This window comes from Salmo salar, chromosome ssa17 (genome assembly GCF_905237065.1).
Source record: "Salmo salar chromosome ssa17, Ssal_v3.1, whole genome shotgun sequence".
Classification (NCBI taxonomy): Eukaryota; Metazoa; Chordata; class Actinopteri; order Salmoniformes; family Salmonidae; genus Salmo; species Salmo salar.
In genome coordinates this window covers 12,675,979-12,703,463 of record NC_059458.1, presented here as the reverse complement: position 1 = coordinate 12,703,463, position 27,485 = coordinate 12,675,979, and the positions used below count along the sequence as shown (strand labels likewise).

Genomic DNA, 27,485 nt, shown 5'->3' with positions numbered 1-27,485 from the left:
TTCAGAGAAAACATCTGGGTGTCAAATAAAAGCAATTGTCAAAGCAAATAGACTCAGGCAGTAGTGAAATCCTTTAGGAGGGTTATTGTGATGTCAATGCTATTGAATAACTGGTAGAGAATACAGCCAGCTGGCCCCACTTGCCTGATTAAAGGTGTGGCTGATTAGTCAATTTAAGTGCAGCCTTAAGTTACTTAAGGCTGCTGCTGTTCTCCAAATGGGAAGATGAAGGACTGGAACGGACTGGACTAGAGAGATAGTGAGATGGAAGGTGGAATGGGAAGGTGGGCTTGTTACTGGAAGTAGCCTATACGTTTTGGAATAAGTTATTATTCTATTCAGTTTGAGTTTGTATTTAGTCTTTCAGGATAGCGTTAACAGTTCTGTACTGACCTTATATCTCCTTAGCCTTGGTAGGCCTACACAGCCCTTCACAGACCCTCACAGTGAGGGCTACCATTCTCTCCTAGGACAATAGTGGTGTACAAGCCTATAGATTAATATTGCTCCAACAACATATATGAATAGGATCCCTGAGGCCAATATTACTTATTCTTTCCCTAGTTTCCCTAGTCTCTGGAGTCTATGCAAGACTATCATGACCCCTATTGGGCTGTTGGAGTTGAGTGTAACTGACCAGGAAAAATGCTTTATTTAAAAAGCCACAGTACCCTCTAGTGGCAACATAAAGACAATTAAAAATCTTCCAGATATTTCCAGCATAACATCAAAATAAGGAATGCATCTCAACTTGAATTCTATGACCACATTTCTTTATGAAATTGGAATCAAGTTTATATATATATTTTTACAGCAAAGGGACACAGAAACCCCTATTAGAGTGGTGGCCTACACTAGAGACATGACACACTTAAACATGAACATGAGTATACAATACTATTGCTACAGTATCTTGCCACACAAAACAAGCTACAAATATAAGAATCGGTCCAGTTTTTTCTGGATGTTGTCGAAGGCGTCTTTGCCCAGATAGTCAGCCTGGCCCTCCTCCCACAGCCTGCGCTGCTCCAGATCATCCTCCTCTGCCTTTGCAGCAGTCTACAAGGAAAAAACCGAGATGTTCAAAAAATACATAGGAAATAACCAAGATGATAAAAGAGATTCAAAATAACCAAGATTATATAATAGATTAGGAACCAAGATGATAAATGATATCAGTAAAAACCAAGATAATAAAAAATCAATTGATTAGGCAGCCATTCCATTCACCATCAGTCAGAAGAGTAATGAAAAATGAAAGACGGAGACATGAGGAACATTAAAATAAATCACTAAGGAATGGTTACCGGGAGGCCTTGAAGCAATATGAAGTGCGATATTTTGTTGTTAAGGTCAAATATGTTAATACTGCTGTGCACCAGCAGAGGGTGTTACTTCAGTAGGAATTTGTATTTTGCCATCAATTTCTGTAATGTTGATCATTTAAACATGGAATGATATATCGATAATTTCTTAAATCAGTTCCTAATAGTAGGCTTTAAATATACACTGAGTGTACAAAACCTTCGGAACACCTTCCTAATATAGAGTTGTAAGAACAGCTTCAATTCGTCCGGGGCATTGACTCTCTACAAGGTGTTGAAGCGTTCCACAGGGATGCTGACTCCAATGCTTCCCACAGTTGTGTCAATTTGGCTGGATGTCCTCTGGGTAGTGGACCATTCTTGATACACATGGGAAACTGTTGAGTGTGAAAAACCCAGCAGCGTTGCAGTTCTTGACACACTCAAACCGGTGCGCCTGACACTTACTACCATACCCCGTTCAAAGGCACTTAAATCTTTCGTCTTGCCAATTCACCCTCTGAGTGGCACACATACACAATCCATGTCTCAATTGTCTTTAACCTGTCTCATCCCTTTCATCACTGATTGAAGTGGATTTAACAATTGACATCAATAAGAGATCATAGCTTTCACGTGGTTTGACCTGGTCAATCTATGTCAAGAGCAGGTGTTCCCAATGTTTTGTACACTCAGTGTATATTAGTGTAGACAGGTGGCGTACAGGTTCAGTGGCAGGATCCTCCATGGGGTTGAAGGCCGTGTCAGTGACCTCTGACCCTTCCCCACTGGGTCCAGGTGGGTCCTGGTTGGCTGTTCTGTCTCCAGTTCCTCCCTCCTTCCCCGGGGATACATCCTGACGTTGGGTACGCTGTAGGACAGGGACCAATCACACATGGAGTTAGTTATAGGTCGTTCCACAACAACATACAGCTAGAGACACCCAACTAAAATTGTAAGCATTTGACAAGCATCCACATTAATATTTGTTATATATAAATTATATATATTTACTATTAGTGTGGGTAATTGGTACCCACTGATTTGTTTACACCAGGTTGCAAGTATTGACAGCAATGGCTTCAATCATATAGGTCCGTGAGTCAGATTTCAATAGGTGTTGAGAAATCATTTCAGTCACTTTCTCACACTGTTCCTTCCTATGACGCATTGAGATTGGCAGGGTGTGCACAGCCTCTAGAATCACAACCTTAGGGGGGGCCACTGCGATAACCTTAAATTCTTACTCGTTGTGCAAAATCCCTCAAGGTGATCGGAATTCGTAACCGGGTTAAAGAGCTATCAGAATGAACAACTAATACTTACTACTTCCAAAATCCCTCAGACACTTAAGTCATACCTAACTAATAATCATAATGCAGAGGCAAAAGCTCGATATCATCTTTTGTTAAAGACTAACCATTTCTCCAGGCTGCGTGGGTGAATCAAGCCTCTTCTTCCTCTCCTCTGTGAGCAGAGTGACTTTTCGGAGTAATGATTCTGTGAGGTCCTCTATCAACGACACTGTTGCTCCTCTCCCCTTTGGCTTAACTTCTCTTCCCTTTGGCTTATCTTCTTTTCTCCCCTTTGGCTTATCTTCTTCTCTCCCCTTTGGCTTAACTTCTTCTCTCCCCTTTGGCTTATCTTCTTCTCTCCCCTTTGGCTTATCTTCTTCTCTCCCCTTTGGCTTATCTTCTTCTCTCGCCTTTGGCTTATCTTCTTCTCTCGCCTTTGGCTTATCTTCTTCTCTCGCCTTTGGCTTCTCTTCTTCTCTCGCCTTTGGCTTCTCTTCTTCTCTCGCCTTTGGCTTCTCTTCTTCTCTCGCCTTTGGCTTCTCTTCTTCTCTCGCCTTTGGCTTCTCTTCTTCTCTCGCCTTTGGCTTCTCTTCTTCTCTCGCCTTTGCCTTCTCTTCTTCTCTCGCCTCTGCCTTCTCTTCTTCTCGTCCCTGGCTCTGTGAAAGAAGTGTGATGGTCTGTACTGTTGAGATAGGTGTGTAGAGAGGAGAAGAGTAGGGGGCAAGAGTGCTGGACTCTGATCTCTCTCTGTGGTACTTCTGCGTAAGAACAACAGACATAGGAGAAAACACACATGTTCTCTATAGGATGTACCTTGTAGTCCACTTACGCAGTCTATCAAATGCAAATATTTACCTAAATGTTCAAATGTTGTATACACTCTGCTGTGACGCAGTATGCAGTACATAAAACTGCAATTTTATGACATTTTCACTTTGTTTTACATGTGGTTATGTTATAAAGTGCATATACAGTATGAGAAAAATACATGAGTCAATTCTACAGCGTCTTACATGTTGCTTTGGCCCAGCATGCTGGATTGGCACAGCAGGTTCTTGATGGGACATTGTCTTTATAAGGAGATGTAAGTAGGAGTACTCCATCCACCACTGGTAAACAAACTCTTCCAGGTGGCTGCTGGTGTGCTGATTGGTCTGTGAGTTAGAACGTAGATTCCATGGCTTGACCGAACCCAGGAAGTGGACAATCTTTGCATTGTGACCATATCTGTGTGGGACCAGGATAACAGTACAATATGGTCAACATCAGGCAAAATAACAGTAGCAGGGGTGGGGTCAGGCTTGTGGTCAAAATATGCTTTTCAATCATGGGAATGTCATATTTACTGAAATGATCCATTTGAAGTTAAATATTACTCACTCTTGATAAGCAGGCAGATAGGTGTAGACTGTGATGGCACTGAGGTTGTACACAAAAGGCAGGTGTTTACTGATATCTCTAACAGCCCAGTCACTGAAAAATGTGTTCAAGAGGCCCTGGTCCCCACCTGAAAACAGAGAGGGCATACAGTAGAGTTACTGTCAGCTCAGATCATAAGGAAGAGCCAATGAAGAAGTAAAGTAATTTATGTAATATTGTTGAGATAAGTAAAATTGCTATGCAAATTGACAATTCTAATATGGCATTGCTAGTATTCTCAACTGCTGGTAGAGCTCTATAATTTCCTAAATGAACATCAAGGTGTGTTTTCCAAATGTTTTGCAAGAAGAGACAGTTAAAGTGCTAGGGTCAGGGATGAACTGGGATGTGGACTTGAAGCAAGAGTAAGGGTTCTGACTGACCGTCGAAGCTGCCGTGTTGTCGCGCATGCTCCAACAGCCTGCCGTAGGTGATCAGAGAAGGCCTGAACACAAACACCCCTGAGTTAAAACAGTCCGGCCAGCCAGGATCAGGGGCCGCAGACAGCTCCTCACGCTCAAACAGCTCGTCCACGTTACACAGCACCTACAGGCCAGGGAGTCAACAGGAAACAAGAGGAAGTTAGTTTCTAATGCCAGTGGTACAGAGTACATATATTGGACATTTTCTGCGACATGAACACCGATTTTATTAAAGTCAAGATCCGGATCAAGTGTCATGATGCCGTTTCTAGCTACTGCACATACTTGTGGATGTTTTCTATAATGAGAGTTCAGATTTATTGTATGGTACTGGATGTGCTCATTCTGTTTTTATTTTCAGCTGAACTTCCTACATAGCCCTCTGACCAGTCAGGGCTCTATTTGCTTGGTCTTGACACTCAAACCAAACACACCCATATCTGCAGCACGTAAAAAGCGCTCTGTACTTGTCTTTACAGAGCAAAGAAATGACGGTTTGTCCCAATGGCGATTGTAACATTCATGTTAGGTACTGATTTACCTTTCAATAACTATGTTTGGGTCCATGTTAGTTACAGATACATATTGCACAACTCAAAACATTCAAATTGATTTGCTGGTAAAGATCAAGCTTTGACATTGTAAGATTTGGTTCCTTGGTTTTAAAACAAATTGATTATTGAGTGGGTGTATACATTAGAGACAAGTGGTGTCTTGGGAGATTTCAGTACACTCACGAGTGTGTCTGCATCCAGGAACACACATTTGCGGTATTGGGTGAGGGTCCAACAGTGGAGCTTGGTGAAAGTGACCCCCAGTTCTGGTCGTCCCAGCCAGGATAGATGTGCTTGGTCTCCGCTGTCCAGCACGTCCACTACCAGGACCTGGTCAAACACATGGCCCAGGGCAGCCCTATGGGGAGAGAACACGGGATTTACTACAACTACAGTCAGATTTTACTTGACTTCAATACACAAAAAATACACTAGGTCCGCAGCGAACCCAGGACTGCAAAAGACCCCATCCAGTGAATCTAATAGCCCCTTAACTGAGGAGACAAAATACTTCATTTGTCAGATCTTTTTTTTCAGGGACCTCTGTCACCGAGTATAACTTTCATTCACATTCTAATAGGTCATGCATCACTCTCCTTGACTCAGTGATATTATATTTCTGTCCGAGATGCAGGGACTTCTCTCACCGTGCCTGGCTAGAGACATTAGTGGAGACCATCACAACAGTCTGGCGTGTGGTCCTGTGTCGTCGTAAACACTGTCCTACCACCAGAGCCCCCATGCAGTAGCTGTCTGTGGTGGCCAGGGTGACAAAGGCCTGGTTCGCTGGTGGCACAGGAAGGAAGAGTGGGTGGTGTAATTTATAGAAATGGATTACAAACAGTTTTACAGTGCCATCAGCATTATGTTCTTTACGAGTTAAAAGTAGTTAATTTCTCAAGTTTTTCTCCAGTCAAGCACTTCCTCTTTTCCTCTTGCTTTAAGTTGGAGAGTGCAAGAGAGTGATGTCAATCAACTTGACACTGACAGGTTATATTAAAATGGTTATGATATAATGATGAGAACTTACCTGGCATGGTGTGTGACAGCGACTCCTCTAAATGAATAACAACTTGAGGCAGAGGTAAAAGTGATAGATGGTAATAAAAGTGTCAAAGTGATCGATCAGGTCCCGCACCACTGGCAGAGAGGACTTGGCAGAAAATGCACTGGTTTCCCCTAAAATGAAACTCCAATATGTTGATCGTGCAGTCCGACAGTCCAGCGAGTCCAGCGGTAGTAACTGTCCCACAAACAACAGATACAGAATGATCATTATAAAGTCATCTTTTATTTTTTTTATTTTTTTTACAGCTATTTAGATTGCCTTTATGAAACTTATAGTAGTATTAGTTGTAAATGTACTATGAGAGGTTATATCTAAAGCCAGGGGTTGTAACCTCAAGCTGGTAGATATACAAATAAATCTGCCGTTTTTAGTCCAAGAGCAAAATCAGAGTCTCTGTTTGAGTTCTCGGTCATGTGTCACTGGTCATTCAACTAAAATGAAAACTTGCAGAGTTTAAGCAGGACCTTCGACAACTGTGCTCTATAGTCTGCAGTAGTCCAACCCCTGGAACTAAGTGCATAGTACTACGTGCAGATATATTCAATTCACTGTAGACCCGTTAGTCAATCTTCATGATATGCAAATTAATGCTACTATGGACAACAACACTGATGTTTAAACTTGATGGAAAACATACATTAAATAAAAAATACCAATCAATTGTAAAAAGTGAACTTTATTGATAACAATAAGGTACATTACTGACAGCCTTCAAAACACACAAAACAACTAACTACAATCAACTAAGCCAACAAATGATTTCCTGTATTTGTAAAGAACAAGCAGTAACACTTCTTCAGTTGCAGTTACTTAAAAGGTTTTAATTACATGTACTGAAAGTTAAAGGAGAACAAAAATGGCATATATCACACAGCAAAAAAGCAGCAGCGCTTTTATACGCATTCTTCATTAGTATTTACAGCACAAGTGACATGGTAGAATATGCTGACTTACTAGTTTGGTATCAACCCCAGGTTTCAATTTCTATTCTTATCTGTATTGCATCAGAAATCAAGCAATCATACATACAAATCTTAAACAAGTATAACTTAAAACATACAATAACCACTTCTCAGTGTAAATGTTGTTTTGCAAAACATTTTTTTTAAACATTTATGTCTATTTATCATGTGCATTTATGGTATCTTTCCTCACATAAACACTAACGAGTGGCTTGCACCCCAAACAATTAACTTACTAGAAGACAAAACGTGATGCAGCTAAAAGTTCAGCTTGAAACCATTCCTCACTCCAAATAGTACCCTACACATTCTTTTTATATCCACCAAAATAATCCCTTTCTCTAAGGCACTTTTTTTCATTATACCTTCATCTATACAAAAAGTTCTAAATCCTTCTATTAAATTTGAATCCAATTAATAATGACATGAGTGTGCCATGTTATAAAAGCATCCTTTGTGTGCATGGTTTGTTTTGATTAGTGTAACTACAGACTCGCCTGGGTTATATTTGAAAAACAAGCGCTGACATTTGATGAAACGAGAGATCCTACTGCCAATCAGAATTGAATATATGTGGAGACAGTTAAAGTAAAACAAATACAACAAAAGCTATGTGCAATGTAAGCACTTGTTTAGTTGTAAACAAGGTCAAATGTACAATGCAGTTATAGATACTAGCTTGGCCTACTAAAGTATGAAATGAAAATGAAATGACAACTGATGAAAAATCACATCAGCATGTTGAACGACAATTGTTTGGTACCTAACAATATACAATGAAAATGATCAATGCAAAAAAAAAAAACATGTATTCAAGTTGTAAATCTAAGTGTCTTTACACAGCTAGATAAACAAAAACAAATAACTAACATTCTCCAAAAGTTCAATTCCAAATGAAAAAAAATCTATATATTTTATTGTATTTTTTTGCCCACTGATGTCCCCAGCAGACAGTTGATACCTGCTGATGGAAGAAGGTGTTTCTTTGCTAAAGGTGAGGTTCCTCTATGATGACCTGATCGAAGTTAGGATGACCTGAGCAAGTTGCTCATCACTGGAATCAGAGGAAGCACAGAAATAATGGTTATGTTAACAATATAAAAAAAACAATGCATTGGAATTTAAAATAACTTAAAACCCTTCTCAGCAGACCTTTTTCCGAGGGTTCCCTTGCCCTAATCTGCAGGAAAGAAATGGAGGACAGAGAGAAGTAAAGAAACAGAGAAGCAGGACCCACCCAGTGAAAAGGCAGGAAAACCGAACAGGAATACTAGAATGAGATAGTAGGTAGGCAGTATATAGTAAGGTAGTAGATAGTGTTGGTAGAATATTGGAGTAGTAGATAGAATACTGGAGTAGTAGGTAGGTAGTATACTGGAGTAGTAGGTAGAATACTGGAGTAGTATATTGGAGTAGTAGATAGTATATTGGAGTTGTAGAGAGAGAGAGACTAATGAGATCGTGTAATAACTAGTGCTTACCTTGGGGATCAGACTGAGCTCCATGTGCGTTCTTTCCACTTTCTGGGTCTTCACCTGAATGGAGAAATTACATAAGCATTTGCATTTAAGAACATGTTATGTGCCACAGACAACTTCATAGTAGGACCTCTAGACCCTTGGATCTTGCCCTGAGACATGGCTGTAGACTTCTATTAGATGCCCTACAGGCGTCTACAGCCAGGGGAACCTTGTATCCACTACTACACATACTGTACTGTACGTATCCCAGTCCCATTCACTCACCTCCCTGAACCTTGAAACACAGTTTCTTCTTCTGGTAGGCAAAGTAGCTGGAGGCAGCACCAAGGAGGGCCACTCCTATTCCACTCACTATGCCAGCGATCTGACCAGATCCAGCTTCTCCTTCTACACAACAAAAAGATCCATTGTGGATGTTTAGTTGATAAGGTTACGCTAGATGTTTTCCCTCTGAGTGATTCTTAGAAAAATATATTAAAGAAAGTGTGTGTGTGTGAGTGAGGCTATTATTCATGTTGCATAACGTGCCTTTTTTTTCAAAAACATACGGCTCTAGTCTAGTTGCACACCAATGGAAAACATTTTGGAACTATACCATAATTCCACAAGGTGGTGGTCGAGAGCGTTTTTATGACGGCCTCTGGTTGTAATGTGCTGGCAAAGTATTTCTGGGTGGAAAATAGTGCAACAACAGAATACTATGGGGGCTGAAACAGAAATATTCCAGAGTTTCTATTTAAAAACATCTTAAAACTATCTTGACAAAAGACATGAAACCATGAAACCTCAGAGAAAGCCACAACCCAGTGATACAGTGAAGGAATAACACAAACCCAACTCCCAAGGACACAGAAAGTAACAAAGAAAGAAATACACCATGGGATTACAGTGAACAAACACTTGAATTTTGATGAATCAACCTTACAAGTAAAAACGGGATTTTCCCATAGAGAACCACTGTGAGTAACAGTGTATCATGCATTGAAACAGGGCGGTGCCCAGGGTAAAAACTGGATGAAACCCCAACAAACGGTGACTTACTGCTGAAGAATGCAACCTACCGCCTTTGGCTACAATCGTACAGTTCAGTCCAATAACCTTCGCTCACAGTCACACATGCAAGCTACATTCTTCAAGAGCCGGTTGCATGGATTCCATCAACAGAAAGCACGCTATGTGTTATAGGTCCTCTGCAGAACACCATAAATCAGAACACCGTTCAGCTTTATTAACATCTGAAGGAATACAACAACAGACAAAGAGACGACAATAGCAATGTGTTGATAGCTAACCTCTCTGTTGTAACACGCACATCGTACGAAAAAGAAGTAGCCGCGTGCTTCTAACATGGAAAGACACGTTGTAATGGAAACAAGATTTTGTATTTGAATGCAAGTGGCCAAAGAAACGTACCCCAATGAAAGACAACTTCCAACCTTACAGGAACATTTACCACGATACATAAATCATTTGTAAACGCACAAGATTTTTTTTTTTTTTTAAATTCGTGTATAACCCCTACTGGCTTAGCACATATATCCTTCAGTGTTTCAGAATAAGTAATTAACGTAGTCAATATTGGAATATGAGAGAACTGCATGTCAGGTTGTTCTAGAACACATTAGCACAAAAAAAGAGTTTTAACCAAGTGCTGTGAAGTTTGGCTATGCTAGGAATGTGTTCTGACTAGGCCTCTGTGAGGGGCTGTTAGGACTAGGCTGCAAAAGCCTTAGTAAGTAACAGGCTTAGGGTACAGTAACGATGGGCATGTTATGACAAGATGCGACACAGGAAGGACATTCAAACAAAGACCTTCCATGAGTGTCAGACATCTGTTTTACATCTGGACTATGACCAATAATTCTCAAGATTTGTAAACATAGAGGGCTTCTCTAGCCTTTTTATATCATCATTATTTTTGCATTAATTGCACCAGTGTGCAGTCCAGAGTATCCGGCACCAGTGTGCAGTCCAGAGTATCCGGCACCAGTGTGCAGTCCAGAGTATCCGGCAACAGTGTCTAGTCCGGTACCGAGGGAGTCTGCCTGTGACCCGGAACCGAGGGAGTCTGTCAGCGATCCGGTACCAAGTGAGTCTGTCTATGATCAGGAACTGAATAAGTGGATAATTAACTATGAATTAACTGAGTCTGCCTACAGTATGGAACTGAAGGAATCTGCCCACGATCCACAACGGAGTGAGTCTGTCTGCGACCCGGACCCCAATGAGTTTGCATACAACCTGGAGGGCAGGAGGCCAGAACCAGAGCCACCTCCAGGATAGGTGGGTTGGGGAGGGGGGGGTGTAGCACAGTGCCGTCGTTGACGGCAGCCACCCTCCCTTATTGTTTAGGGGGTATTTGTTTTTGTGGTTTTGGGGGATTTTGTGGTTTCTTTTTTTAGGTGCATTCGGGGTATGCACCTTTAGGGGGGGTACTGTCACGTCCTGACCAGCAGAGGGTGTTGTGTAGTTTTGGTCAGGACGTGGCAGAGTATGTGTGTTCTGGGTGTTGTATTTCTATGTGGGTCTGTGTGGCTCCCGATCAGGGACAGCTGGTGATCGTTGTTCCTGATTGGGAGTCATATAATTAGGAGTATGTTTGTCACTTGGGGTTGTGGGTGGTTGAGTTAACACTGCTATTCGTTTTGTTCGTAAGTAGCCTGTTAGCCTGTCGTGAGTGTTTATTGTTTTCTGTGTATACTTTACTTAATTATATTAAAAGATGAGTATCCACATTCCGCATGCAGTTTGGTCTCTTCTACACGGCTTCAACATTTGTGACAACAAGAAGGAACACACATATGAAACAACTACATGCAATGCATAAGAATGCCTCAAAAACCATTCTAACAGTGGAAAATGTGGTTTCCACTGGCAAGTGGCCAAATATGCAGCCCAAAAACAGGGGGGGGACAATAAAAATAACCTTGATAATATCAGTAACCACTATCTTTAGGCTTATAGCTGTAACATTTTACAAAACAGAATCCCATAAGCTCAACACACAGGAATGATTCAGAAACTGACTTCAGAAAGTATCCCATAAGCTCAACACACAGGAATGATTCAGAAACTGACTTCAGAAAGTATCCCATAAGCTCAACACACAGGAATGATTCAGAAACTGACTTCAGAAAGTATCCCATAAGCTCAACACACAGGAATGATTCAGAAACTGACTTCAGAAAGTAAAGAGAAAGGTGGGGTGTCAGAGGGGATGAGAACACACCCACTCCTTAAGGGATAAAACCTCTGAACTTTGTACTAACCTTAGCTTTAACCCAGTGAAAACTGGAGCATAAACTCAGGAAAAAAAGGATCTGTCCTATAGGAGAATCCTGTTTGGTTCCAGGTAGAACCAAAGAGTTCTACATGGAACCCAAAAGGGTTATCCTATAGGGACAGCCGAATAAACCTTTTGGAACCATTTTTTCTAAGAGCGTACAAATCATTGCTTTGTAAGATCAGCCCTTATAGGTGTTTTAAAGCACCTCAAACACCATGGAAACAACTAATCAGAACACTCCCTCAGATCTGAGCACCAATCAGAACATAGGTGGATAGATGTCTCCCTGATTCCTGAAAGTCACTGGGGGCTCCTTCATTGGCCCACATTCAAAAGCTCCATGGCCTTCTCTAACAGAGGCACCACTGCTTGCTTTATGTTGGATATCCAAACATGGAAGCCCTCTGGCATGTTAGCATCTAGCATCTTCAGGAATTGGGCCCACAGTAGGTCTAGATCTACAATGACACAGAATCGTACCTGGGTTTTAGGCTATGGCCAATAGTGTGCACCCATTCAAGCCAATCAGAGTTAATTCCCCTTTGTATTCCAAACCAATAGCTCCCAATGTTCCCATAAAGCTTACTGTACTTGTTTACCCAGAAGTTAAACTATATTTCTTGCTACAAGAAATGGCCATCCTCAAGCCTCCACTTGCACTATTTGATCAGGGAATCCTCAAAGCGAAGTTAGGTTTCAACACATTTAGTTTGATAGACCTCCTCTCAGCGCAGCCCTTTCATTAGTTGTATTATTCATTTTCAGAATCTGTGCTGTGTTTGGATTGGCAACAGGAAGTATAAAACAACATAATCCGACCGTGAGGAGCACACACTAAAACCAGGGCAATCAGCCAACTTCCTCTGAGACAGGAGACAGATATGACTATAAAAGCACAGAGCTTAGTCCCTCAAAAGGTGTGAGAAGAATTCACTGTCACTGAGATTCTTCATACTGCAGGCCTTTGACATCACGGTAAAGATGAGTGGTGAGAGTTAAATGAAAAGACTTGGTGTGGGTACAGTGGGCGAATACAGACTCTAAAGATTCCACCTAAATCTGGTGCGAAATAGCCGTTCAACTTGACAAAACGGCACCCCATATAATTCCTCCTCTGAGACGCTTGATAATTAACATTATTTATTGTAGAAATAAATGGATTGATTGTTTTACCTTGAGGTTGATCTGCAGGAGCACCACCTCCTCCTGAAGAGGGAAAAATAAAGTGAGAAAGTAAGCAATAAGTCCATAAGTTTGTGTACTTTGATTTTGCAGTAATACTGTTTTGAATCAGTTTTACTAGCAGCACGCAAGAACTTCAGACAAACTTCAGGCAAACAGAAAGTGCTATAAATGTCGTACCATTGGGATCTGAGGGAGCTGGGTCAGCTGCACGTGCTATATATAAACAACAACAAAAAAACAGCAAAGTGAGACACTTCTACTCCCTCTGTAGTATATACTTCTAGACATACTGTACATAGAAGTAGCTAGATAGGTCTGTGTGTTCTATTTACATGTACGTGCAAATGTTCATGAAGACTTCAGAGATTTATTGTATAAAGTCTTCATAGAGTTGGTCAAAATATTTCCAGACTCCTTTCAAACATGTCGTCTTTAACTGTGAGGGCTGAAACCGTCCCCTTACACTGAGTTTAATGACAGGTTATTTCAGTTTGTTTCCAGCTCCTCTGGACTCTCCACAGTATCATGCAGTGATAGCATCAGACTAACAGGCATATGGCACTAATTACATTGGTAACCATGAGGGGTTTTTCCCTTCCCTATTTTTGCTTTTTTTCTCTCTTTTGTAAAGAACAAGTAATTACTTCAATTCTACGTGACTAAGAGGAAAAAGAGAAAGGAAATGTGTATACAGTTTTAAAGACAGAACGGTTCTGTTTTAGTCCACAGTGAATTTAGCACTGCAATTAACTTCAATATGGCAACAATGGACAATTTCTGTCGGGTCCCCAGCCTCCCCGACATACTCTATTGTGTGTATTTTGACTTATACTAGTCTAAGTAGAAATGACTCTCCCTCAACAGTAAGATTGCAGGCCTACTGTTGGAAGTCAAACCCATTAACTAATTTGTATGAACAGCACCCTTTGTCTTGCTTGTGACACTGCTTCTAAACTTATTCAATAATAAAAGCCTTAAATGTCCTACCTCCTCCTCCACCTCCCTTGCCGGGATCAGGCTTGTAGTTATCGTTATCGCTTATATCAAACAGGTCATTGTCTCCGAAGGACCCGCCACCTTCCAGATGAAAACAGTATAGCAACAGGTGAGTCGGTAACAATTACCACTGCTTTCCAGAGAGTCCTGGGAGTCCATAATAACAATTCACAGTAGCACACACATAGTATATGATCATCAAACAGAGGAAATAAAGGGATATATCCAATGCTTAGTACCGGTGCCTCCATCTTTAGGTGGAACAACAGCTGGTTTACCCGGTACGGGATCTATGGATGATAGACATTAGAGAACAAGGGAGAGGAGTGGGAAGAGGACCATTATTTATATTACATTATTACACGTTATAATAACATTATAATGTGTTTTCACACTGGGAAGCACGCCACTAGTCCCTCATATCATTTCTTCCGACATTAGATGTGAAAACATCAGCACCTACAATCACTTAAGCTCTTAAGTGAAAGTGACAGTCTGGTTTAGCAGGTTTTGAAAGCTCAAGAGGCCAAGCTTCTTATTAAGAGAGTGTGAGAGTGTGAGAGTCACTGGACGCAAAGCAAAGGGAACCTCCTTTACATACCCAGCCATCACCATGTCTCAAGACATCTCAAGACAAAAGGTGCTTGCTGGGTATGTAAAGGCTGTTGAGGTAAAGATTAATCATAGATAGCAGTGGGTATGATTCATCACAAGCCCGTTTTTTTTATTTTTTACCTTTATTTAACTAGGCAAGTCAGTTAAGAACAAATTCTTATTTTCAATGACTACCTAGGAACAGTGGGTTAACCGCCTTGTTCAGGGGCAGAACGACAGATTTTTACCTTGTCAGCTCAGGGATTCAATCTTGCAACCTTTCGGTTACTAGTCCAACGCTCTAACCACTAGGCGACCTGCACCCCGGCTGATTGCTTGATTTGAATGATTTATTAATTGTTTGTTTGTCTGATTAATTGATCGATTGGGTTAAGTAAACAGGGAGTTAGGGACAAAGAGAGAATCCCCAAAATAGACCTGCACAAAATAGAAAGACTTCTTCCCAAGACTGAGCACCTAACAATAACTCTGACTTTACCTGGACCCAAGGCATCAGACAGGTCAAAACCCATCCCATCTATGAAGAGAAAATATAACAGAAAACATATGGATTCTATGACTGTATCATTTACAATGGGTGACATCTCCCATCTTGAGGTCAATATTCGGTTTGCTTTAGGTATCAGAACCAGGGCCTAAAATTGACTGTTTGGTCTGCAGCCACTGTGGCAGGTACCCGCCTCTCAGATTTTTTACCAGCCAAAACATTTAACATAAAAAAAATAAAAATTACGGATGACCATGCCTTGTAATGTTTCCAAAACAAGAAATGCATTAGTAAGAAGTAATGTGGTATATTGCTCAATTTCACAAAATGTTTGTAACCTGAGTCTTTTAACCAAAATATCAGATGAGACATATTTTTCAGCTGCCCCTTTAAGGGCGAGAGGTTACCTTGGTAAATGCGACACCAGAGTTGTGTCATGTGCTTTGTGTGTGTGTGTGTGAGATTTGCGATCTGACTAGGGCTATCATTTGAAGCAGCAACCTCAAACTAACGTTTTAAAACAACTGAGCTTCTGAACTAAACAATGTAAATAGCCAAGAAACACAAGGACACTGTCTCACTTTATAGACTTTTGAGTAAATTAGACCAACTTTTATGCCTGTGCGCAGCACCTCCAAAAATGAATCTATCAGCACTTCACACAGAGCGCACAGCTCTCCTGCCAGGCAGTGTTGCTGCGTGAGGTGGGATATAGGTTTCATATTTCATTGTGCAATTAGGAGCTATGAAACAAAACAGCAGAAATACTTTGAAAACAGCTACTGCAGCACTTTTCTGCGATAAATTTCAACTCACACTTTTGACTATTTTATTCACAAATGTAATGCTCGCACTCTAGAGACCTGCAAATTGAACACCGTGGCTGGTGAAATAGACATTCCTACCCGCCAATACCTAAATCTACACGCATCTGGCGGGTGGCGGATGTTCATTTTATGCACTGATCAGAATGTCTTCCTGGGTTCTTTAATCTGATTGCTAGAACCCTGATCAAATAGGATGGATACTGTAATTATAAGGGATCAGAGTTACTTCAGCTGGTTGAGTTAATTTACTTACCCTCAGCTGTTTTTTTGGGATCTACAGGTTTGGGATCTGGAAAGGGCATCAAGTATATCAACTATAAGAGCATTGTATTTCACGTTGGGCAAATGATTGGACAACATATTTAGTTAAGAACACATTGATGTAAATAAACACATTGACGTATCCAGAAGATCTAAATCATCTGAGAACAGAAATAACATCTTCGTTGAAATACATGTGAGCTATCCATTCATTTGACATTTGTCGGCCATAGATGCCTTACCAGTTCCACCTTCTTTAGGGGGGATCCCAGCTGGTTTCTCAGGCTCTAAGGGGAGGAAAGGTGAATCAAGGAAGATGGATTAAAAAAGCCTCAACTTTAAACCATAATTCCCAGGATTTTCACCTTTGAGTCTTACCATTTTAAAGCCAGGAAAGGAAAACTTTAATTAGAAATATAGAATAAGTGAATAAGGGGATCCATATTGCGATTTTCTGAAAGGGATGGGTGTTTAATTTAGCCAGTTATTACTGGTTGAATATAACTGAATACCACAACAGTATAACTATACAATTGTATGCTGTTATAAATCTATCACCCAAATCGCAAACTGGATGAACCCTTAAAACTAATCAGTGAAAAAGAAATCCGAGACGAGGAACGATCCAATCTTATTATCCCAGCACCAACACAGCTATCTGTTGATTTGAGAAGGGTAACCAAATGTAAGTCTGATATATAGAAAGGTTCCAAGAGGAAAACCAACACCAGCTTAGACAAAGAGGGAGCCATATACACCTATTACTGTGTCATTTTACCTTCTGGACCAAGAGCATCGAATAGATCCAAACCACCTCCTGGAGATTAAGAAATGTAATGACATTTATTTATGCTTATAGCATGATTATAACACTGTCAACACAGAAGAATCTGGTCAGGTAGAGGGGTATTTGAAGAAGCGTGACAGAATGCGGACGGAGAGATCACAGAGGAAGACAACACAAAGGAAATCCTTGCATAGAGTTGATAAGAGTCCCTTCGGGGGCTGGGCCACCCTGCAGTCACATGCTGGGCTCATATTCTGTTTCTTTAAAGTGGTTATTGATGTGGTTCATGTTGAGTCATATGAGTTGTGACTAATAAGTTGTCTATGTTCCCTTGCTAGTGGCTTCTTGTTGACTTCCAGAGTTGGTTTCATCCCACAGTCAGTGTAATATTATGTGAGAGGTTTCCCTACCTGGATCCTTTGTAGGTTGCTTTGGCTGTTTTGGAATAGTAGTTATAGCGTCATCTAAAAAAAGAGAGAGGTTTTTTTTTGCCTTTCATAAAATCATTCATCACATTTTAATCTATAAGGCTGGAGATGTCACGTTATATAAAAAGAAATCTGTATTATAATAACAGGATCATCATGTGTTATGAGTATTGCGAATTAAAATGGTCATTTCTAATCCTATATAAAATATTTTCAAAAGGCTTAAATTATATTTGGACATGAACTCCTGTTCAGTAATAACTAATTAACCAATTTGCATTATGCAATATGCATTCAACTGAGCCAGACAGCGCCGTGAGCAGTGCTACAGATAGGCAGAGGAGGAAGACCTGAATATTGTGAGGAACAGCCATTACACCTGCTTCATCATTATGTACTACATCTACAGTAGGCTTACTTATCAACAACAACAACAAAATATCAAGAAACTTACCAAGATCAAAGGCATCAGAAAGATCGAAGTCTGTGGGACAAAGATGAAACACTATTGGTCAGGCACACGACAACATCATCACACCCACAACACTGGCTGTCTACGCATCTTAGTTAGCACCACTTTCTACTCAACTAACCAAACTAGCTTCTTTAACTGTGTGCTAAAAACGTTCCATGGAACCACCAGTTGCTATGTGCGTGACTTTGATATTGTGACAGTGTTTGTGCAACTTAACAGCAGGTAGTACATCCTGTATTGGTTGCCTGGTGTGGTTTTGTTATGAGGGAACTGGCCTTGCCAGGCATACAGTCTGTCTGTTGCCACTACTGTGAGTTGCGGTTTGATGGTTTGAATGACTCATAGGCAGCTGAAACCAGAGAGCTGTATCCTAGAGCACTCTATTTCTCTACTCTGCCTTGGCTGTAGTTAAACCTTTGTGAATTAACCAAGCTAAGACTGAACTAGCACACTAACTAATGAACCAATTACCTAATTAGCCAACCCACTTAAAATAGAGGCCTCCCAGTTTGAATACATTTGCTTACTGCGTCTGAACCTTAGACTGTATAAGAATAAGGTCTCAAGTGAAACTGAGCAGAAAAGTCAGATAGTTGCTTCTGACACTGTAAAACCAAGTGTTTAGGATCTGAACACATAACACAACTAACACTTTTCTGAGACACTTTTTAAGGAATTTATGAATTTTGATGAAAACACATCACAGTGTTTAGATTGTAAACACCAGGGCATGTTTATTCATTGTAACACTTGTTAACCACATGAGCATGTTTATTCCGCACAAGGACTTTAGGTTTTAAACTCTAAACACTGGGGGTGTTGTTTTAACACTGTAGGGTGTAAAGCCGTATTTGCATATTTCCAAGCATGCCTCTCGAGTGAACGTGAGAAATGCCAACCCATGACAGTGTTTGTTAGTGACAGAGACATGGTTGTTGCAATAAATTCATTTTCTGAAACGTTCACCTAGTGACTGCCTAAGTAAAGGTATTTCAATTAAAGTTCAACCCTTTATGATCACATACTATACATTGAGTGTATAAAACATTAGGAACACATGTTCTTTCCATGACATAGACCGACCAGGTGAAAGCTATGATATCTTACTGATGTCGCTTGTTAAATCCACTTCAGTCAGTGTAGATGAAGGGGAGGAGAACAGTTAAAGAAGGGTTTTTAAGCCTTGAAACAATTGAGACATGGATTGTGTGCCATTCAGAGGTTGAATGGGCAAGATAAAATATTAAAGTGCTTTTGAACGGGGTATGGTAGTAGGTGAACTACAACGCTGTTGGGTTTTTGACGCTTAACAGTTTCCTGTGTGTATCAAGAATGGTCCAGGACATCCAGCCAACTTGACACAACTGTGGGAAGCATTGGAGTCAACATAGGCCAGCATCCCTGTAGAATGCTTTCGAGACCTTGTAGAGTCCATGCCCCAACACATTTAGGCTGTTCTGAGGGCAAAAGGGGGTGCAAAGCAATAATAGGAAGGTGCTCCTAATGTTTTGTACACTCAGTGTACGTTTCACAAGGCTTAGTTAACTTCTACATTGTAGTCTGAAAATCTTGGCTTATGTGCCACATAAGACCTGCAAGTCACAGTACGCTGGTTTGTGCTGTGAATAGTAATTCCCATCAGAATCCAGCCAGCGGGAGGATATCCAAGAATTTGAAAATTGTATCACCCACAACCTGCACTCCGAATGACTGCTCTGGTAAAGGACTTAATAAACAAGACAACCTGAACCAGTGGTTCCAACCAGGGGTACTAGGAGGACCCCTGGGGCTACTTGGACTATCCAAAGGGACTTGAGAAGACTCATGGGCCCATACTGGTAAAATACTCTTGAGTGGGTAAATCAGGAGTACTCCAGCAGAGCAAATTCTGTCAGTGGTACAGTAACTGGAAAAGGTTGGGAACCACTGACTTAAACCATCTAAACTAAAACAACCATCTCAGTAACGGGTGCAATAAATCCAACCCCAAACAGATTGGATTAGTTCTTTTTTAAATGAATTTATTTATCTTTGAATAGTTTAACATCAATTAATCAATCAATGTGTATAGATTTTAAAACAAACTATTCTAAGACTCAACCTGCAACAAAGCATGCTGGGAAATATGATAATGAGGTTTAGGTCAGTGGTTCCCAACCTTTTGCAGTTACTGTACCACTGACAGAATTTGCTCTGCTGGAGTACTCCTGATTTACCCACTCAAGAGTATTTTACCAGTATGGTCCCATGAGTCTTCTCAAGTCCCTTTGGATAGTCAAAGTAGCCCCTGGGGTCCTCCTAGTACCCCTGGTTGGGAACCACTGGTTCAGGTTGTCTTGTTTATTAAGTCCTTCACCAGAGCAGTCATTCAGAGAGAGTTAACAAAAATGAACTCAACACAGTCGATTAACAACACCATGCAACTGAAAAGATTTCTTGAATCAAATATCCTGTCCAGTAAGGTGACAGACATTACTAACACTGATCTGAAGAAGGCATGGAAAGTCACATCAACTTCTAATGATGAAATGCATGGGAAAGTAAACAGCAGTGTTCAAAATCTGAATACTTAAGAAATATACAGTTGAAGTCAGAAGTTTACATACAGTTAGGTTGGAGTCATTAAAACTGGTTTTTCAACCACTCCACACATTTCTTGTTAACAAACTATAGTTTTGGCAAGTTGGTTAGGACATCTACATTGTGCATGACACAAGTAATTTTTCCAACAATTGTTGACAGACAGATTATTTCACGTATAATTCACTGTATCACAATTCCAGTGGGTCAGAAGTTTAAATACACTATGTTGACTGTGCCTTTAAACAGCTTGGAAAATTCCAGAAAATTATGTCATGGCTTTAGAAGCTTCTGATAGGCTAATTGACATCATTTGAGTCAATTGGAGGTGTACCTGTGGATGTACTTCAAGGCCTACCTTCAAACTCAGTGCCTCTTCGCTTGACATCATGGGAAAATCAAAAGAAATCAGCCAAGACCTCAGAAAAAAATTTGTAGACCTCCACAAGTCTGGTTATTCCTTGGGAACAATTTCCAAACGCATGAGGGTACCACGTTCATCAGTACAAACAATAGTACGCAAGTATAAACACCATGGGACCAGGCAGACGCGTTCTGTCTCCTAGAGATGAACATACTTTGGTGCGAAAAGTGCAAATCAATCCCAGAACAACAGCAAAGGACCTTGTGAAGATGCTGGAGGAAACAGGTACAAAAGTATCTATATCCACAGTAAAACAAGTCCAACATCGACATAACCTGAAAGGCTGCTCAGCAAGGAAGAAGCCACTGCTCCAAAACCGCCATAAAAAAGCCAGACTACGGTTTGCAACTGCACATGGGGACAAAGATCGTACTTTTTGGAGAAATATCCTCTGGTCTCATGAAAGAAAAATAGAACTGTTTGGCCATAATGACACTCATTATGTTTGGAGGAAAAAGGGGGAGGCTTGCAAGCCAAAGAACACCATCCCAACCGTGAAGCACGGGGGTGGTAGCATCATGTTGTGGGGGTGCTTTCCTACAGGAGAGACTGGTGCACTTCACAAAATAGATGGCATCATGAGGATGGAAAATTACGTGGATATATTGAAGCAACATCTCAAGCCATCAGTCAGGAAGTTAAAGCTTGATCGCAAATGGGTCTTCCAAATGGACAATGACCCCAAGCATACTTCCAAAGTTGTGGCAAAATGGCTTAAGGACAACAAAGTCAGGGTATTGGAGTGGCCATCACAAAGCCCTGACCTCAATCCTCTTGAAAATGTGTGGGCAGAACTGAACAAGCGTGTGTGAGCAAGGAGGCCTACAAACCTGACTCAGTTACACCAGCTCTGTCAGGAGGAATGGGCCAAAATTTACCCAACTTATTGTGGGAAGCTTGTGGAAGGCTACCAGAAACGTTTGACCCAAGTTAAACAACTTAAAGGCAATGCTACCAAATACTAATTGAGTATATGTAAACTTCTGACCCACTGGGAATGTGATGAAAAAAATAAAAGCTGAAATAAATCATCCTCTCTACTATTATTCTGACATTTCACATTCTTAAAATAAAGTGGTGATCCTAACTGACCTAAGACAAGGAATGTTTACTAGGATTAAATGTCAGAAATTGTGAAAAACTGAGTTTAAATGTATTTGGCTAAGGTGTATGTAAACTTCCGACTTCAACTGTATGCGTTCTCCTGGTTGGAAACTGACTGGAAAAACCTGACTATCATGTTTAATCTTGCATTCTAAATGCCTTTGTTTAAAATGAGAACTTTTATTGGCTAATCTAAATGCCTAATGTTTAAGTTTTTAACACTGACATTTAGGTTATAAACGTGTCACATGTTTCATGGTTTTACAGTGTACTTTCAGAAGAAAGACCAACAAACTATTAACTGTATCAACTAACTAAATATAACCCACTCGTACTAATTATTTTCACTGTGTACTGGACACTTGAGGCAATGATGGGGTAGTATAAAACAGTCTTTCATCAGTTCAGTCTGGCTTTTAAATCTAGGCATCACATGTGTCATCATGAAGACAGCGTGCCCATCTGGGTAGGGGTTTGGGGCTGCATGCCTGTGGTCAACTCTAGCCAATCCTGGAGCAGCCTCACATATGAAGCCAAGAGACACAGCCATTCACAGGATGGGATATATATTTAGAATGTTATGTTCACTGGGTGCTGAGTATAACTCACAGAGGAGCTATACGGCTGAAAATATTTCCAAGTCCAATATCTTATAGGCCTACAGATGTAGGATCTTAATTTGAGCCAGTTTTCTACAGCAGGAAAATAATCCTGCAGCAACAGGAAATGTGAATTATTATGTGGATTATAATTAATGGACATTTTGTAGGGGTTGATATATTTTTCGTAAAGGAAAATCAAGTCTGAAATTTCTAGTGGAAATTACAAGCTTCAGAAGCCTTTTAAAACCTCAAATACACTACAATTTTAACATTTCCTGCATTGCAGATTAATTAAGATCCTAAACCTATATTGTAATTTTTTTCAAAATTGCATTGTGGGAAAGAGGATCTGAAACATTGGGTTGAGGCAACAGTATCTGATAGTATCTATCAACTAATATCTATCAACTATCAAATGTATTGGCAACTATTCTTTTTCAACTGACACACAAGTACAGAGAGCCTACAAAGAAAATAAGGATGGCAGAGGGTGCCTTGGCTTGAAAGTGTCTTGAAAGAAACACTTCAGTGAGAGTTGTTAGTATGCAGTACAGGGAACTGTGTTCTGCAAACCCCCCTTACCTTTCAGCAATTAAAACCTGCGAGAAAACAAAACACTCTCTCTGTGCCTTTCAAACTTGCTTTTCAAAGTTGTCCCCAGTTGTGCCTGTTAGCATTGCATGCACATCTGCTTCCCTATGAGCCAAAGACACTAGCCTGGATTATAAAGGGCAGACTAGACACACCCTTGAGTCATATACTACCACACTAAAATGAGTCAGAGCTCTTCTGAGAGCAGTGATTATAAAACTGTACAAGAAGTACACAAGTGTTGTATTAGCCTACAAGTTTGTAACAGTGTTATACTGCCTTGCTGCTAAGGTAACTGCGTATCATTCTCAACTGTGCAACTAAAAACTGCACGGATGACTGAGATGGAAAACAAATGCATGCAACAGGCACGTGCCCTAACACAAATAGACATAACTCTTAACGTGGGGGAGGGGGACGCAGACATGGAGTTTCCCCGTCTATTTTCTTGCCTAAATCTATCTAAATCTACTACAACTTGTAGGCCAATCTTGTGTGTATCTTGTCCAAAGGATAGGCCTAAGCAAGACGTATAACTTTAAATAGGCCATCAATATAAAAAAAAAAAGTTACAAAAAAGTAAATAACAACAATAATAGTAATGATCATCATTATCATAATAGCTAATCATAATTGGCCTAATAATGGCGTAGTTATGCATCTTGGGTGGGGGAAAAAACGTACCTTGTGCTTTCGTCCCTATAACAAGAGTTACAAGCAAGGCAATCCATAAGCAAGATTTCATGTCTGCTGAATAGGAAAGAAAACAACCGTTTCCCTGAATTATCCGATGCTGGATCGATATGGTTATTTTAACTAATTCCTTGCTCGGAGTTCTTTGTCAAAATAAATCGGTAACTTTAGGGTGTGTCAATGTGCGGTGCTGTCCCCTCGTTGCCTACCAGCACTCGAGTGTTCTCCAGTTACAGATTGGCAGTCAACTTTCCAACAGAATGAAAGAGCAGTCAGGGTGGGTGTGCTGTGGTAACGTCCTAAAACAAAGGCGTAACCCTGGCCGCGCATCAGGTCACAATCTGAGAGAAGTGAGGCGCATACGCCTAAATTTACATTACTCTTGTTGCCTATCGCCCATCAATTGATTGAAAATGAATGTAATTATCGCTATCTGAACGGTCTCTATTCAAGGGAAATCGTTATTTTATCAGCATATGCGTAATAAGCTACACAAAAGGTATTTTGCATCAATTTCATGTTTATGGTGTAATATAATAGAAAACGGCACACACGTACGTTTAATCATTTCCCAAACACTGCTCAGCAGATCTAAATGTGTGGTACTCCGATAACACGTTGGCTATTTGAATTGGGCGATTGTGCCATCTAGCGAGTTGTCATGGTTTTCACTTTAATTTGTAACGTGCCTTTCCATTTTGTGCGGTGCGCGTAAAAGCGAAGAAAATGTGGCAGCTGGGCCATGGTGAAAATGGTCATGAGAAATAATGCAGTTGGCAGCTACACTACAACCCCTCGTCTTGTAAAAGAGTGTGTAGTAGGCTATGGCCTAATCGATGTAATGCATAGTCTATAATAGGGAAATAACCAACATCGAATAACAGAGCACGATATTGAAATAATGTTTGCCTTATTTTTTTTTTTCTTCAATGAACTGTGATTTGAAATCGTCTCTGTTTATCGACCTTTGAGGATAATGGAATCATGGACAGTGCAGTCTATTTATAATGATCTATAATCATATTTGTGTTGCTTCAGTGAATGTTGAGGTCTCTAAGGACAAATGTATAGGCCAGCGGATGCCACCCAGTCTGACTCTTCAAGTTGGCACGCATCGATGCAGATGCCAAGGAGGACTAGTTCGGGGTGCTGTAGAGTGCAGAGAACGTGTCCATCATTTCATTTATAAGGGCTGGAGCAACAGAGCCCGCTTATTCCTCCTCTTTTGCTTCGCTGCTGACATGCAGTCTTTCTTGTCTCCATTTAACAAGGCGATCTTAGTGGCTTTGTTTATTTTTGCCATTTTACTCATTCTTTATGTAATACTATGGTATATATGCCGAGACGTGGATTGCGACCACGGTATCTGACGCTTGTCGTGAGAAAAGCAGACGATACCCTGACTTTGGTTTATACGGAGACGCGCCAGGGTGACCCTTTGGTAAGTCCACCGGCGCGTCTTGACCGCTCTGACCATGAGCTCAAGGTGCATCATTTAACCAACGGTATCATGGGATTCGTTTGTGTATGTTGCTCATGTTGAGTAAAATATGTGCAGTTCCTTTTATGTGTATCGTGTAGGCTGAATAGCCTATTCAATTATATCTCCAACGTGTTGCGCCACATTCGTGTTAGCATGAGGTAGGCTATTTCAAATCAGGATAAATGTTTCTCTTAATTTCTATTGGCATTCATTCTAGGCAATTGTCATAATAATATTTTATCATTCAGTAAAACGTATATTAGTGGGAAAACTGCTATAGTGTGACAAAGGCGGGAAGGAGGTTCAGGTTACACGTTTTTGAAACATCCGTATCACCCTTATACCCCTCGCAAATGTCCGGTAACTGGTCATCCAAAAAAACACCGTTGACAATTCAGAGACATGATGAAGCATCAATAACATTTGAAATTCTATTGAATCATTCTGGTTCTGATTCTGATTTTGGGACTGATTTTATTCTATGAATATTTCAATTCTGCGGAATTTCCTGTACATTTTTACCTTTTAAAACAGCTCTGATTTGATATTTTAGTTTATTTGACCTTATACGGTGTCCTGTGTATTCAACATTAGATGTAATAACATTGCTATAACAAAATCCTACCATCTCTATAAATATCTGAATTGAACTCAAAGAGAAAGCTTTTTGATGCAGACACTCAGCATATAGCCTATTCATATTGTTGGATAATAATTTAGGCCTACTTCCCCAGTAGTTTATTCTAAAATAAATAACAATGATTATTTAACAATCCCACTCAGTCTGAACCGTTTAAGAATAAGGTTCTTAAATGGTTCTTCCTCAGCTTTTAAGGTTCCTTGGATAACTCTTGCCTGGATAAAGAAACATTGACTTAAGTGTGGGGTTCTTGATGTGGATCTACTGTTCTTCAGAATTCTAAAAGCTTCTTGAAATAAATGGAAGCCTGCATACATTTAAATTAAGAGTTAAATGAACACTCAGTTGTGTAAAATAACCCCAGTGTTGGTGTTAATAACCCGAGTTTAACCAAAACCATGCATTACAGGACCAAAAGTATATGGACACCTTCTCGTCGAACATCTCATTCCAAAATCACGGGCATTAATATGGAGTTGCCCCCCCCCCCCCTTTGCTGCTACAACAGCCACCACTCTTCTGGGAAGTCTTTCCAGATGTTGGAACATTGCTGCGGACGCTTGCTTCCAATCAGCCACAAGAGCATTACGCGATTAGGCCTGGCTTGCACTTGGCATTCCAATTCATCCCAAAGGCGTTCGACTGGGTGGAGGTCAGGGCTCTGTGCAAGCTAATCAAGTTCTTCCACGTCGATCTCGACAAACCATTTCTGTATGGACCTCGCTTTATGTACGGAGGCATTGTTATGCTGAAACAGGAAAGGGCCTTCCCCAAACTGTTGCCATAAAGTTGGAAGCACAGTATCGCCGAGAATGTATGTATGTTGTAGCATTAAGATTTCACTGGAACTAAGGGGCCTAGACCATTATTTCACCTCCCCCAAACTTTACAGTTTGCCCTATGCATTGGGGCAGGTAGCGTTCTCCTGGCATCCACCAAACCCAGATTTGTCCGTCGGATTGCCAGATGGTGAAACGTAATTCATCACTCCAGAGAACTCTTTTCCACTGCCACAGAGTCCAATGGTGGCAAGCTTTACACCACTTACATTGCGCATGGTGATCTTAGGCTTGTGCGCGGCTGCTCGGCCATTTCATAAAGCTTGCGACGAACAGTTATTGTGCTGACGTTGCTTCCAGTGTTGCAACCGAGGACAGATGATTTTTGCACGCGTCACGCTTCTGCATTCGGTGGTCCCGTTCTGTGAGTTTATGTGGCCTACCACTTCGTGGCTGAGCCGTTGTTGCTCCTAGATGTTTCCAAGTCACAATAACAGCACTTACAGTTGACTGGGGTAGCTCGAGTGGTGCAGAAATTGGACAAACAGACTTGTTGAAAAGGTGGCATCCTATGATGGTGCCAAATTGAAAGTCACTGAGCTCTTCAGTAACGATGTTCTACTGCCAATGTTTGTCTATGGAGATCCCATGGCTTTGTGCTCGATTTCTATACACGTGTCAGCAACGGGTGTTGCTGAAATAGCCGAATTCACTCATTTTTAGGGGTGTCAACATA

At 40.7% G+C, this 27,485-nt stretch overlaps 1 protein-coding gene across 2 annotated transcripts; it reads right to left on the bottom strand.

Annotated features, from left to right (window-relative positions):
• Positions 1 to 37: 37 nt before the first annotated feature.
• cd99 (CD99 molecule) lies at positions 38 to 24,335 on the bottom strand. Of its 2 annotated transcripts, XM_014151544.2 has the most exons (12): positions 23,839 to 24,335; positions 17,833 to 17,862; positions 17,361 to 17,414; positions 16,406 to 16,450; positions 16,156 to 16,191; positions 14,213 to 14,263; positions 13,965 to 14,054; positions 13,155 to 13,190; positions 12,966 to 12,998; positions 8,771 to 8,893; positions 8,507 to 8,560; positions 6,720 to 8,079 (listed from the first exon to the last, which is right to left on the bottom strand). In XM_014151544.2, the coding sequence occupies exons 1-12, from the start codon at positions 23,897 to 23,899 to the stop codon at positions 8,051 to 8,053; spliced, it is 642 nt and encodes a 213-aa protein (XP_014007019.2). In that variant the 5' UTR covers positions 23,900 to 24,335; the 3' UTR covers positions 6,720 to 8,050. The 2 variants fall into 2 exon arrangements, with proteins under 2 accessions (XP_045554766.1, XP_014007019.2); XM_045698810.1 differs by lacking the exons at positions 8,507 to 8,560; positions 8,771 to 8,893; positions 12,966 to 12,998; ... (6 more) ...; positions 17,833 to 17,862; positions 23,839 to 24,335 and adding exons at positions 38 to 1,059; positions 2,029 to 2,175; positions 2,725 to 3,357; ... (4 more) ...; positions 5,642 to 5,780; positions 8,178 to 8,207 and having other exon boundaries at positions 6,025 to 8,079.
• Positions 24,336 to 27,485: the final 3,150 nt, after the last annotated feature.